Source organism: Trachymyrmex cornetzi, unplaced genomic scaffold (genome assembly GCF_001594075.2).
Source record: "Trachymyrmex cornetzi isolate Tcor2-1 unplaced genomic scaffold, Tcor1.1 scaffold16, whole genome shotgun sequence".
Classification (NCBI taxonomy): domain Eukaryota; kingdom Metazoa; phylum Arthropoda; class Insecta; order Hymenoptera; family Formicidae; genus Trachymyrmex; species Trachymyrmex cornetzi.
In genome coordinates, this window is record NW_017296201.1 from 57977 (window position 1) to 72788 (window position 14812).

At 31.9% G+C, this 14812-nt stretch overlaps 1 protein-coding gene across 1 annotated transcript in view; it reads left to right on the top strand.

Annotated features, from left to right (window-relative positions):
* Positions 1-14812, top strand: part of Rpb8 (DNA-directed RNA polymerases I, II, and III subunit Rpb8) — a 71049-nt gene that overhangs the window by 25031 nt on the left and 31206 nt on the right. Inside the window, exon 2 of the mRNA XM_018503975.1 lies at positions 6603-6686. Coding sequence (XP_018359477.1) covers positions 6603-6686 — 84 coding nt within the window. The remainder of the gene's footprint in view (positions 1-6602; positions 6687-14812) is intronic.

Here is a 14812-nt window from a genome sequence, read left to right on the forward strand (position 1 = left end):
AGAGATACACACGGGAATAACTACGATAAATGTGGTGGAGGATGGCTCAGTCGTAAGAGGGATGGAGAGAGAGGAGGGGGAGGGAGAGACAGAGAAAGAGAAAGAGGGAGAGTGTGGGGAATATATACGTGGGTGGTCGAGGGTAAACTGTAAGAGAGAGGGGGAAGTATAGGGGGTAGTGAGAGCCTGGTGCCTAGTATTTATAGCGCTTGCGAACCGGTCGATAACGGATAGCGACATTGCGCAGTTGGGAAACCCCCGCGTCGAAGCCAGCCCACGCATATCGCCCTCTTGCCGCCCTCTCTACCAACCCCTTTCGTTTTGACTTTCCCCTCCTGTCCATCTCTTCCTCTTTGTCTCTTTATTAGCAGCTTAAATTTAATTTTTACTTCGACGCGGAGAGTAAACGTTTAATCTATTGTGTCGTTCCACTCTCTAATAGTTTTCCTTTTTCTCAGGTTTTCTTTTTGTTGGTAGATTAATTTTTATTCTTGTTAGTATTAACTATACTTTGGTGTTCCATGGCTTCATTTTTTTAAATGTGTATTGCTTTGAGATCTTGTTGTAAAGCGTAAAATGTATTCAGACCAACTTTACTGCGTCCTCAATTATAGATTTTTAAAATTAATTTTGAGTTAATTTTTTCTTATATTAGTTATCAAAATATTTTAAAAGAAAAATAAGAAATGATGATAAAATCTCTAATTAAATTTATTTCTTTTTCTTTTGTATTTTACTTTTGTTCAATAATTGTAAATTTTTTTAAACATTAAATTGATTAAATATATCTTAAATATATTTTTAGATACATATATATTTTTTAAAAAGAATCCTGAATTTTAGATGAGTTCTAAATTTGGATTTCTTTTTAAAAAAAGCAAGAATTTTTTTGAGAAGTAAGAATATTTTTTTGTGAAGTCAAAATTCAAAATGTTCCAGTGTAAAATTAAGTTCTATATTTACAGGTACATATATTTTACATATATATAATTATTAGACGCTTTATATAGTATAAATATTTTCTTAGTATATTCCGAACGTGATCAATAATGCTTCAACATATATCTTCAAAGAATTTTTCATGATTGTTGTTTCATATACATCAATTTTATTTTTGTAAAGATCTTAATAGTAAATTCAAGGTGGAAATTGCTGTGATAATTCATATCTGTTTTGCATCGAACATGGCACATTTATCTATATTCCAAGTACCTTAAAGCTTTACTGACTTCCTTTATACGTCTCTTTCTTCTTCTATCTATCTACTTTTCTTGAATACTTTCACCGGTAAACTCATTATAAGCGTGTTACTGTACTCATAGTCCTAAGTATAGCAACCTTCCATGTATTTTTGATGCAATTCATGGGGTGCGTTATCGGAAAATGACCGAATGGCGTGGCAAGAGGTGTTAAATTAAAACCGCGATCAATTATCTAGAATAAAAATTGTTAATAAAGATTCTCAGAATGAATCGTCGCGTATGCGATCTGATTTTGTCATTACATTTTATTCATAAAAATATTTACAGTTAAAGGATTGTGAAGTATTAGATAAAATATGAAATATGCGTGTATAGAGATTTGTGTGATCATACATCTCTAACTTTCATGTAGTAAATATTTATCTATTTTTCATAAGTGCGTGTGTGTATGTGTGTGTGTTGTGTAAATATTCGGCACATAGCAAGAAGGAAGAGTTTTTTTTATTTCCTAAAAAGATAATGTTGTATTTGTCTTAGTGTTACTCAATTAATTATGATAACATAAAATATTTGTGGAAGAGCTATATATACGTATTACGAAAGATTCTGTTTAAAAGCACATACATATATTTGCATGTGTATATGAAATTTATATATGCATTTTAAATTTAAATTTTCTTCAGTCTATTTATTTAAGTAATTGTTTAAAAAATAAAGATTTCTCTAGTATTTGGTGTGTTAATAATAGATGCTATTTCAGAAATTGCTTGGGTTACAAAACATTGTAGCATGAAATATAAAACGTCATGTATGCGATTTTAGATTTGAAAAGTAACGAGCATTATGTGCTTTACCATGCTTTTTGTTGAACTCGCTTATGATTGAAAATTATTCACAGTCTTCGTATTTCGTTTGTCTCACTCAACAGCGTTGTGCCGATTATCATTACTGAATCGTTAATCAATCCATAATTAAATGCGTATAGTATCGTCGTAAAACTACAAAGTTTTATGTGTCCTGCTGTGATAATTAATCACGAATGAAAGTACGAGGGATATTATATGTCGGACGCGCTCGTTTGAAGTAATATGACACGAAGAATAGAGAAAGTTAACGTGCTGTGAAAAAAGGAAATGAGAGAAAATCTCGCAATTTGCGTTCGTTTTTAAAACGTAACTCGTAATCTTGTCTTAAGAGTCAAGAAAACAATGTTCGAAAACGTAAACATTTAATGTTATTTGTATTAGCGAGTGAAATTCTGACGTTTTCACGTGAATCATATCCTGTATAACAAGTTGTAAAGTTTATTGTGGGGAAGGATGGAATTCGCGATAAAAATAGAGTAGCGAATTCGATCGAGATAATTACGAAGAAGAATGAGAACAGGATAAAAATTTAAAAATTCTTTCTGATTTGGAAAGCGAAATAGGGCGAGGAGAATAGAAAAAAAGGACTCGGAGTAGGCGGAATAGTGTGAGAATACAGTGTGGGGGTAAGTGCATTGCCATTCTTTTCGTTCTGTGCTGAGGCGTATCGAGGATGGCTGGTCGAGCCCTCTCTCTGTTCCCTTCGAAAAGGGAAGAGTGGGAGGGATCGTTTTGGTGCGATGCAAATAATGAATAGTTTGGAAAGATGAACACCGGCGAAGGTGTATCTCATTGGAATAACTTGACAAGAATGTGCGAAAGTCACCACATAATATCTTTTCAATGTTCTTTTCAAGGATAATTGAAATCGGTATGATGATTAATGAAACAAAATTTCGATGTGAAGATAAAATAAAATTGTGATGCTTGTGTCACCAGATGGAACTATGTTCTAATTGGCAAAAAAAAACGAATTTACCGAGATTACAATAATTTCTTTCGATCTACGTAATTTCGAAGGTACGAATCCACAAATGGATGATTCTTGTATGTTCAAATGTATTTTGTGATCAAGCGTGGTTTTTATTAAAATATAGTTTATCTTAAATTTTACTTTTATCAATTAATTCTCTTAAATTTTTAAGATAATTTAATCTTAAATTTTGTAAATTCAATTTTTTATCTTAAAAATTAGGGGTTGACGAAGAAACTATCTGGCATCTGATTGATAACTTTCCAACAATTTTCGGTATAGTTATAATTTTGTTTTTACATGGAAATACTTATCGTTATTTTTAAATATTTGTTATATCGCATGTATAGTATCATGTGAGTTAGAATCTTGCAAAATTATCTTATCGGATTAGTACTCGAATTTCGGAATTTTCAAACTTATTGATAACTAAAATTTTCTTCATATATATATATTTATGTCATTGATATAGATCGCATAATTAATAGAGAAAGATTAATAATTATTACCAATAAATACTATAATACGAGAAACTAATTTCGATTAATGCAGACCATCGATGAGACTTATACTCTTAATATTTCTTTTCTCGTTTTCATTGTTACTGAAGAGTTTCATTGTAACATTAATATAAATTTATATCCGAGAGACGTAGAAAACAGGCGACGGAGTGAGAGAACCCTGTGAGAGGGTGGATGCACCCTTTTCCCCTCTCTTGATGAGGGATGGTACGAGCTAGTTGGGGAGGATGGCCGCCCTTTTCCGAGGAGAGAGGAGGCAACTCGTTGGAAAATTTATGCCGGCAACGGATGGACCGTAAAGGTCGCCGTGGTTGCTGGTTGTCTCCTCACTTCGGCGCCGTCGCCGCCGGTTTGCCCTCCTTCGTAAAGGTTGCCAGCTGAGAGCAACGTCAGCAACGAGAGTAGATCGTAGTGTTGTCGCAGCTTGTCCCGAGATTAGTTATGTGTTCCTCTATTATTGTGAAACGTGGTCTCTTCTCTGGAAGGGACGAAGAGTTTTCAATGGCGTGCTATTTATAGGAGTGAAATTTATAGAAATTAAAGTAATCAGCACACACATGCGCGCGCGCGAGAGAGTGAAAGAGAATGAGACGAGAGAAAGGGACAGAGAAAAAAAGGAAGAGCGAAAAGATGCGAGACAAAGAGGATGAAATCAGCTGAGAAAAATAGTGTGGAGTACGTAGGTAGAAGACAGGAGATACGAATGGACGTTTTAAGGGTGCATTATCAATGTACACTCTTTTTTATTCCGTTTTTTCATCCGAGATTTTGAGTTTTTAGATCGACGTAGTAGATTAATTGGTGAATTATTCGCGTAATGACTGAAATAATTTCTCGCGGCGGGGAGAGAGGAGGCGATCATTTCTGACAATTCTCAATTCATCGTATTTATTCTTAGGTCATTTAATTCTTTAATAAAGATTGACATTTGTCTTTGCACGATTTAACGATACATATTATCTTGATTCTAAAGTCCATATATTCAGAAGTATTTTTATCCATAAATATGCGTTTTTATTTCTGAAATTTAATAGTGTATGTAACGTGAACTATATATGCTAATGCGCAGTAACATTGTTACAAACGCGTATTCTGAATACGGGCCTAAGAATTTATTCACAAAACATAATGTTTCTAAAGATATTTGTTAAATAAGTTTCTTATGATGTGACATTATATTATATTTCGGAATTGAATTTTTCATATTACAGTGCATTATGCAAATTATCCAAATTAGGTTACATCACATTACGAAAAACGAATGCAGCTACATTGCGATGCAAGCTTTAATTATATATACATATATTTCTCTTCTTCATTACTCATTGACGTTGATCTATGACGCCGATAATGTTCTTCGCGAACACTCTCGAGATCAGTCGTGCCGCGAATGAGAATGAGAATGATATGTCGATATTCGATTATTGCGATACGGGTGGTGTCACACATCGACGAAATCAATATTGAGTGTGTGAGACCTTGGATTTCAAGGACATATATGGCGAGATAAGTCTGTCGGAAGCATGACGCGTGCAATTTGTGATCATCCAATTGTTCGTCATTCATAAAATCGATTGTTATCACTAAGGGAACACGCACTTCATAGAACATTTTGCTTTCTTGTTGTATGCTAAGTTAAAGATCTTGTAACGTGTGCTCTTTTCAGGTTTCAAATTTTATTTATTTCATTGTTATTATATGTACCTATTATTATTTAGATTGTAGTATTGCTTAAACCACGAGATATATACGCTAATAGTATATCAATTAAGCTGCAAATTAAATTTAAAAAATTTGTTTTACTGATGATATAATGCGGAAGAAAGTGCAATGTATAATTTCTATGTGCATGTATTGTGAGAAGTTTCGATATGGCTCGTATATGCGAAAGATCAGCGATGCACTTGTAAATGTGTGATACGCGGTGTTCTTATTCTTTTACTGGCACTTTTCTTATCTAATGCAAAACACTAAGTTTTTTTGAAATATAGTTTTGCATTTTTGCTGCGAATTTCCACCGATGCAATTTTTCGCATTTCATTTCCTTGCTGAAAATGGTTACAGTTTCTCTGCTAAATGTTTTCTTTTTCCTTCTATGTGTTTTCGTTTGGTTATCAATGTTTCTCTTCGCTTTGTATAAACATACATGGAATGATCGGTTTTGCTAAATCATCTAAAAACTTAGCTAGAATATAAATCTGAACATAATTGTGTTAGACTATCAAAATAATTTGTAGAACACTCAAACTAGGTGTATAAACGATTATTTGAAATTAGAAAAAGATAAAGAGAAAAATTAAAAGTTGCTTAATAGAAACAAAATTAAAATGCTTTTTTTTTTTAATTACTGAAGTTAAATGGTATTTATAATATATTAAAAATGTTATAAAATTTAATCGCTGTTTCATAAACTTCATTTGAATTTATTCAAGCGCGTAGTTGTGGCAATATTATACGCAATACGCTAAACATTTTAATTTTATACTTTTTTTTTGTTTATACGCAGTTTTAGTTTCAGCAACGTTGCATTGCAAGATTTCTTTATTCGAATCTGGAATTAATTCAGTGTTATTATCACCCTAACGAGCGACGATGTGACAAAAGGCTCTTGGATAACTAGTGCAATTATTTTGTATCCATTAAATATCGAAGTGTTTAGCTAATTTGAGTTGATGTATGTATGAAAGAGAAAAAACGAAAGTGAAAGAAAAAAAGAGAGAAAAATATATGATTCGGTAATCATATATTCAAATATAAGCAGGTATTAAATAGATATTTGCATATAGGGATGTGTGTGTATACGTGTGTATAAACGTACGTCAGTATCATCACGAATTGAAATTGCATTTAGTTAATCATTGATGACGTCAATCTGCGTCATCGTTGTCTTCGATTGAAAATAAGATTTTTTTCTCTCGATAATTCCTTTCAACAAAATTATGAATCATCTCCATAGTGTCGTATAATTAATCGTCCAATAATACATGACAGTATGTGTTGCACAATTTTTAACGATGTATTTTTTCCTTATGGATTTCAGTGAACAGACTCCATTGCGAGTCGGAGTCATTCAAAATGGATCTCATCCTGGACATCAACAGTTGGTTGTACCCAATGGAACTAGGTGAGTCTTTTATTATTGGTAAATTAATTGCTTTTGTTTGCTGAAGCGATTAAAAGAGTGATATCTAATAAAATTCTCGACTTATAACTCTCGAGATTGTCAAACAAAATTACATAAATAGACTAATGAGAATCAAATTTGCGGTGAATTGTGCAATAAATTATTTAATACATAATACTTATACATTAATCTTCATACGTTTCAGCCATCATTCGGGCCATCTTGTAGACAAAAGAACTGAATACAGGGATGAATTTGCCACTCACTTGCTCAAATTAGAAGATTTCTCTATTATCTATTTTGTTTCACTGAGGATGGCCCGAATGGCTGAAACGTATGAAGATTAATGTATAAGTATTATGTATTAAATAATTTATTGCACAATTCACCGCAAATTTGACTCTCAGCCTATTTATGTAATAATATCTAATATTTGGTCACACTTGCACTATTGTTCTAATTGCAATAATGCGTTAATTCATATTGAATATTATTTCTGATTCATTAAACATACTATAAACTAAGAACACTCAATTCCTAAGACAGATTTATTCGTAATTTTATCAAGAAAAAGAGTGAGAATACGAAAAGTCTTGGCTTATTTTCAATTGTAATTCCTGAACGAAATAATTAACTTTGGCTATAGATAAGTAAATTTTACGTGATCGAGGCCATTGAGCATTAAATTATGTTTTAAGTGGTCATTAGAAGGTCCAATTTACCATTGTAAAAGGTAGGATAAGCTGAAAAATTGTGTTTGTTATATCAGGTTGAACCCCCCTCCCCCCCAAGTAGACAGTATTATAATAGAAAGCCTGATAAAAGTGATTTCATTTTTTAAGCAATTTTGTGATATTGTTTTGTATTATATATTTTGGGGATGAAGTGATACACATATATATACAATTGGATTACATGCTCTTATGTCATTTCAAGATGAATATTTAATAATTAATTTAATACTTATTCTTTCCTTTTAAGTTATAAGTTATTTATGTTTATAAAACTCTAGATTATAAAGTTTGACAATCGGTCCAGTATTGGGTCAGTACTGAGACTGCCATAGTTCAAGTACTGACTAAGTACTGGATGATAACTTAGACCCAGTCATTTCAGCCAATCATTTGTTAGTGATAATCCAGTATTGATTGACAGAACCTTTGCCATCAGTTGATAGTCGTAGCATTGGCTAAGCGTTGGTTTCGTTCTAACTGCTGGCGATCCTATATATGGGTAAATACAAAATATTTTTTACCGTTAAAGTACGAAATGTATGAAAAACTTGTATGTTATATTAATTAAAAATTAGTCTTATTTCCTTGTACATAAAATTTATGTATTGATAACAGTATACTATCACTGAATAGCGATAGCACTCTAGAGTTAAATACTTTAAGTTAAGTGACTATACTTTTATACAATTTATATAAATATAAAAAGTATAGAGCTACTTAATATTTTTATACAATTTTAAATGTTCGATAACTCGTATAACAACATTTTATTTGTTTAGTGTAATCAAACATTTGAATGATTACAATTTATTTTGCAACTATCTTATTTTATGTACCACACATTTATAGTTTGTCACTTTTTATCACGAAATACATTATTGTCTCGAAATCTTAAATTGAATTTTTATTCAGAAATGTATTCGTAAGAAAATAAAAATACATAGGTACATACTTCATAAGAGTATCATTCCGTACTTCGTACAAAGGTGTCATAATTTTTGAGTAATTGTAGTTTCTGAGCCACCAGTTTTTTATGTTTCTCTGAAATACAAAAATCAACTCATTGTTCTGCATTTTTAATGTTATATTGAAGAGCGTGTTAAAAACAAAAGCTCATCTCATATGTGATACACATATGTGAATTAAAAGGTTTTATACAGAATATTAGAAAAACGATACTAAAATGACCTAATTTAAATGATGAATGGTAAAAATTGTTTATGCGCATTTTATTGCGATCAATACTAATATAAAAAAAAAATATATATATTTTTTTTGTATATGAAATTTTATCAGACACACACGGACATATATCTTATTCAACACAGTTAAGCGAAGAAAATAGCGAAAACAGCCATATTTTTTTCAAGATTTTGGAATCTAATGATATTTTTGTGTGAATTTTACATTTTTTTCAAAGGTCAAGCAAACTGTGTGTCGATTATTTGTCGACTTGAAACCCCTAATCCTAAACTGAAGCTGGAATTGACAAATTGTTTAATATTATTGATGTACTAATGAGTATCTTTAAAATACTATAAAGAATTTATTATGAAAAATATTACCTTTTATACACGGAATTCGATTCTGGTTCTCCCTTATTCCGTGCAGGCGTTCTACTAATTCAATTATCGAGACATGTGATGATATTAATTGCGATAACTAGTAGACATATATGTTGGAAAAACGTTTATATCAGTATTTTAAAGATGTTTATTAATGTCACTAATATTAAATTGCTTATCTATTTATTTTGTGATATATTACTGTAAACATTGGATTTTTTATGCAAACAAAATATGAAAATGTACACAAAATATGCAAATATGCACAATTATGCAAATATGCACAATTAAATATGTATTTTTAGAATGCTTTTTCAATGGGACAAATTTCTATTTTTAGTCTTACTTCTCTGCTTTCCCACATTTCTCGATTAATTTTCATTTAAATATCTTATTGTTAGAGTAGAAAAAATTGCTAAATATATAAAATTCTTCTCAAGAGGATACTTTGTGATACTATTTAATTATGAAGTAGAATATTATGAAATATGAATTGTATTAGCTTTGTAATCAATTTTTTTGTCATTTAAATTAATCTACGCAAAATTAACATATTATTTTATCAGATTTATTTAACATGTTTGTAAAATTTATTAAATATAATTTAATGTAAATATTTAATTGATAAAATTGATATTTAATTGACAAAATTATTGTATTAATTATACATCTTACAAGACTGTCTAGTTTGACTTAAAACTAGTTTTGATACCAGCCACTTAAATTTTTTTCTGCTAGTATATATTACTGTTATTATTATTGTTTTTAAAGTTCTATGCGCATTGTTTCCGACGTCTTTAGAAATTGGAAGATGCATAAAATTTTTGTCGTATGTTCTGAATTGCGTCGCGTAAAATTATGTTGGCGTTTATGTGCGAACGTAATCTTTCGAAATGCATTTGGCAGCGGTGAGCGGTCGTGATATTCGGCTTTCCTCTCTTGTATGACTTCCAAACTTCACCAATGGCACTTCCGGTCTCTTTCTTAAACATCGAAACTCTCTATCTACTAGGGAACTCTAAAATAGGTTTCAACTTTACAACTTTTTTAGTTCGTGTTGTTTTAGCAAAAATGCCAATAGTTGTTAAAAATTACAGATAGTTGAAAATGAATGATTTTAGGTTGTAAAGATTTTAAGCAGAATACATTTGAAAATATTGATATACTATAGAATTAATGCTATGTAATTAAATAATACAATTGATTGTTAATAAAGTTGTATCGATTTTATTTCTCGAAAGCAATATTTGCTCACATTTCTAAAAATACATGATACTTTTACAATACAAGAAGTTTACATTTTTAACGTATTATAATATTATAGTTACAGTAATATATTAAAAATATTTTCCTTTTATATATATATATATATATATTTTAAATGTTAGCCTTTCATTCACGTTTTTCAGATTTCTTGGCAAAAGACATGTAAGATTCGTTTCTTACACTATTTGTCACTTTTTACACTTCCGTCGCTAATGCGAATCTCTTGCATTCGTCTTTTAAGCTGTCTCTGGCCAAATTTTGTGCGTGCGTGCGTGCGTGCGTGCGTGTCACACAATGTAGTAAAAGTCGGTAAGATCTAAGACAATATTTTATTCGTATAGAGAGCAAATGCATTTGATCATAGTCAAACTGAGATTACAGTAGCACATCTCTCTTTATAAAGGACATGATTAATCTCGAAATATTTCGTTTAAATATAGTCATTCTTTCTGAGAAAACTGAACAAGTGCAAATAAAATCATCCTCGCATTATTATGCTATTACGAGGGTCGTCTGAAAAGTTTTGAGCCTAACATAGAAACAAGTAATTTTTCGGTCAAATTCAATTTTATTTTTCCACAAAGTCTCCTTTTAAGTCGTTTTTTTTTCAGTTCTTCTCCCACCCCTTTAATCCATTTAAATAATACTGAGCGTCTTGCTTTGCAAAATAGGCGTCTACGGATGCAATGACCTCGTTCGATGAAAATTTCTGTCCTTTGAGCCAAACTTTGAACCTAGGAAACAGAAAAAAGTCGCTGGGGGCCAGATCTGGTGAATACGGTGGATGGTCAATTAATTCGAACCGCAATTCGTGAATTTTTGCCATAGCGACCGCCAAAGTGTGAGACGATGCGTTATCTTGATGGAACAGCACTTTCTTCTTTTTCAAATGCGGTCGTTTTTTCTCAATTTTTGCCTTCAGCTTGTCAAATAATGATGCATAGTACGTCCCTGTTATTGTTTTACCTTTTTCAAGATAGTCGATCAACACAATTCCATGACTGTCCCAAAAAACAGTCGCCATCACCTTTCCCGCCGATAAAACCGTCTTCGCTTTCTTCGGAGCAGGTTCACCCTTCGCAGGTCCACTGTTTTGATTGTTCTTTCGTTTCAGGAGTGAAGTGGCGGACCCAAGTTTCATCAACCGTTATTAATCGACGCAAAAAATCCGACTCGTTTCGCTTAAACCGCTCCAACAGGGCCTTAGAAATGTTCATTCAAATTGCGTTTTTGATTCAGAGTGAGCAAGCGCGGCACCCAACGCGCGGTTAACTTACGCATGCCTAATTCTTCAGTCAATATATGACAAACACGTTCTCTTGATATGCCAACAGCCTCTGCTATCTCCCTAATCTTAATTAGGGATAATGACGGTTGTCCATTATCATTTGATGAATTTCTTCGATATTATCGATGGTGGTCGCAGTTGTTGGCCGTCCCGAACGCTCATCATCAGCTAAGCTGGTACGACCACGTTTAAATTCAGCTACCCATCTTTTCACAGTGGCAAATGATGGAGCAGAGTCCCCGTAAACAGCATCCAACTCGGCTTTAATTTGCGTAGACGTATTGCCTTTTAAATGCAAGAATTTAATTATAGCACGATATTCAATTTTTTCCATTTTTACAAAATGACACAAATGATTGTCAAACAAGAACTGAACATCCAAAGTGGCCACAAATGTTACAGATATCTTTCGTAAGTATCACGATTATAATACCAGAATGGCTTTGACGAGTAACGCCATCTTTATGATGAGGCTCAAAACTTTTCAGACGACCCTCGTATGTCATAATCATTTTATATGTTCCAGAAAAAAAACAAGATTTATTTTTTAAAGCTCCTGTCTAAAAGTCACGGTCATTTTGGATTATGACATTAGAAACGAAAAAAACAAAACAACTTCTTGAAAAAATATATTTTATAAATATATTAAAGAATTTTGGAAAGAGTAAGGGCACTAGGAGTCGGGCGCAGAAGGCGTCGCGCAAATAATACACTTATAAAGAGTGAAACTTCTTTATTCACTAAACGCGCTTACATGTTTCGACTCATTTTTGAGCCTTCCTCAGAGCAAACACACACTAACATATATAAAGTAAAAGTTATCCCGTCATGGTGAGCTCCTCTACATCGAGAATTTCCATGCCAGAATTAAATAAAAAGAAAGAAAAGAAAATGAAAAAGAAGGGAAATATTAAAAATGTCGAATTAAAGAATATAGAAACTAAAGAATATAGAGAATTTATCAAAAAACTTTAATAATATAATTAATTATCCCGAAAATAGGGACGCTCACCACAATTACAAAGTACCATATCAGGAACCGGTTCTTGAATTATTCATGATAATGTTTGCGATACGGCACTTTGTAATTGTGGTGAGTATCCCTATTTCCGAGATAATTAATTATATTATTAAAGTTTTTTGATAAATTAGTTTCTATATTCTTTAATTTGACATTTTTTATATTTCCCTTCTTTTTCATTTTCTTTTCTTTCTTTTTATTTAATACTGGCATTGAAATTCTCGATGTAGGGGAGCTCACCATGACAGGATAACATTTACTTTATATATGTTAGTGTGTGTTTGCTCTGAGGAAGGCTCAAAAATGAGTCGAAACATGTAAGCGCGTTCAGTGAATAAAGAAGTTTCACTCTGTATAAGTGTATTATTTGCGCGACGTCTTCTGCGATCAACTCCTAGTGCCCTTACTCTTTCCAATTCTTTGATTTGTAAGGAGTCTTAATTAGTTTGATTTATTAACGGATTTAAATATTAAGTTTTTAATGATATGTACGATTCTAAATAAAAATTTGTTGTTTATAAAAATACAACGTAAAAATGACGAATTTATTCAAAATACCTTTAAAAGTACACTGAGAAAAAAATATATTAAAATATATTTTTTAATAAGACAACATTTGCAATTGATGGAATAGATTTGTAAAATATACCAAAAATTCTCTTTACATTTTGAGAATCGATAAATAATTATATACTTGAAATTAAATTATGCCTAACTAGAAATTGAAACCAGCTATATATACAATATGATTTTAATCCATTCCAAAATAAAAGAAGAGTTGTCAGTGTCTATATTTTATAAGTGTACTCTATCAAATGCAAATATTGTTTTATTGAAAAATATTTCTGTTTTAATAGATTTTACAGCAATTTTCATAGGGTTTTTTTCACTTCTGATATTGTTAATCCGAAGAGTATGGTGAGTGGTCAGGAGCTTTACATAATCTTTATATATAATTTTTTTTATTTGCATTTACACGTATTACGTATTTGTAAATATTTTTCGTTATACCTTCTATGTATGAGATAATATAAAAATAATTCAATACGATAGAAAAATTATATCAATTAAATATTTTTAAGAAATTTCGCTCGTTTCCAGAGAGCATTTTAATATTTTTATTTTATTTATACAAGAAATAACTTAATGACTACAATTTTAAAATTTATAAATTTTAACATTTTTGATTTCGCGTTATATTTGCCACGCCACAAATGATAGTGATACCATATATGTATATATTGTCTTTCGATTCATCTCTGCGCTAATCTCTCGCTACGTCCACAGAAATAGTTTACCCCTAACATCTTTTTTCTTAACCCGCCATCTTTTCGCGATCGCTCGTCCGGTTATATCGGAGATACGATGACGTGCGATTTATCGTTGAGTCTGGCCATTTTGTTCCACCAAGCACGTTGCGTCTCGCCGGAGAGCAGTGCGATCGCGGCGATTAATGCTTCCTCGTTTCTGAACTTGACCAATGGAAACTCGCTGACCGAGTCCGACTTCGAGGCTCGTCTTGACTCCGCCTCTGAATTACCGATACGGTTGCAGCGATTGGTGAAGTTGATTCAAACTAAGGGCAATGATACTTTATTTCGATAGACAACCTACTGTCTACCAGATAGAGACGTTTTATCTCTTTGAGTCGGGCTCAACGAAATTGATCAATTCTAAAGTGAAATTATATCGACTTTATGGATCGAAGGTTTATTTGGTATTTTTTTTAGCATACGCGTATTTACAATGATATGATGACATATAATGTCATTTGCGACAGAAAATTACATTTAAAAAGTTTGAAATTATTGAAAATTCTGGGATATACATATTGAATAATTATATGACGAAGTATAGAAACCTGTGCGATCATATCGTATAAATAATCCAGATTCGGGTGCTTTTTTAAAAAGTTCAGACTAAAATTGATAAGAAACAAATAAATTACAACTGAGCAAGACAAATTTGTTACTTCGTAGTTCGTAATATTCGTAATATTCGTAATATCAGATGTCACACATGATAAAACGTCTGTTACATATTCTTGAATTGAATTGTTTACACATTAGTCTGAAATCGTAACGCGCGTATATTTACGGAACACGCATGATATAGATAGATGAGTAGAGATAGGTATACGATTATATATACATAACGTGTGTATGTGCGCGAGAAGGTTAGTCCATAAGGGCCAGGCAGGCAGGCAGGCAGGCAGGCAGGCAGGCAGGCAGGCAAGCAGGCAGGCAAGCAGG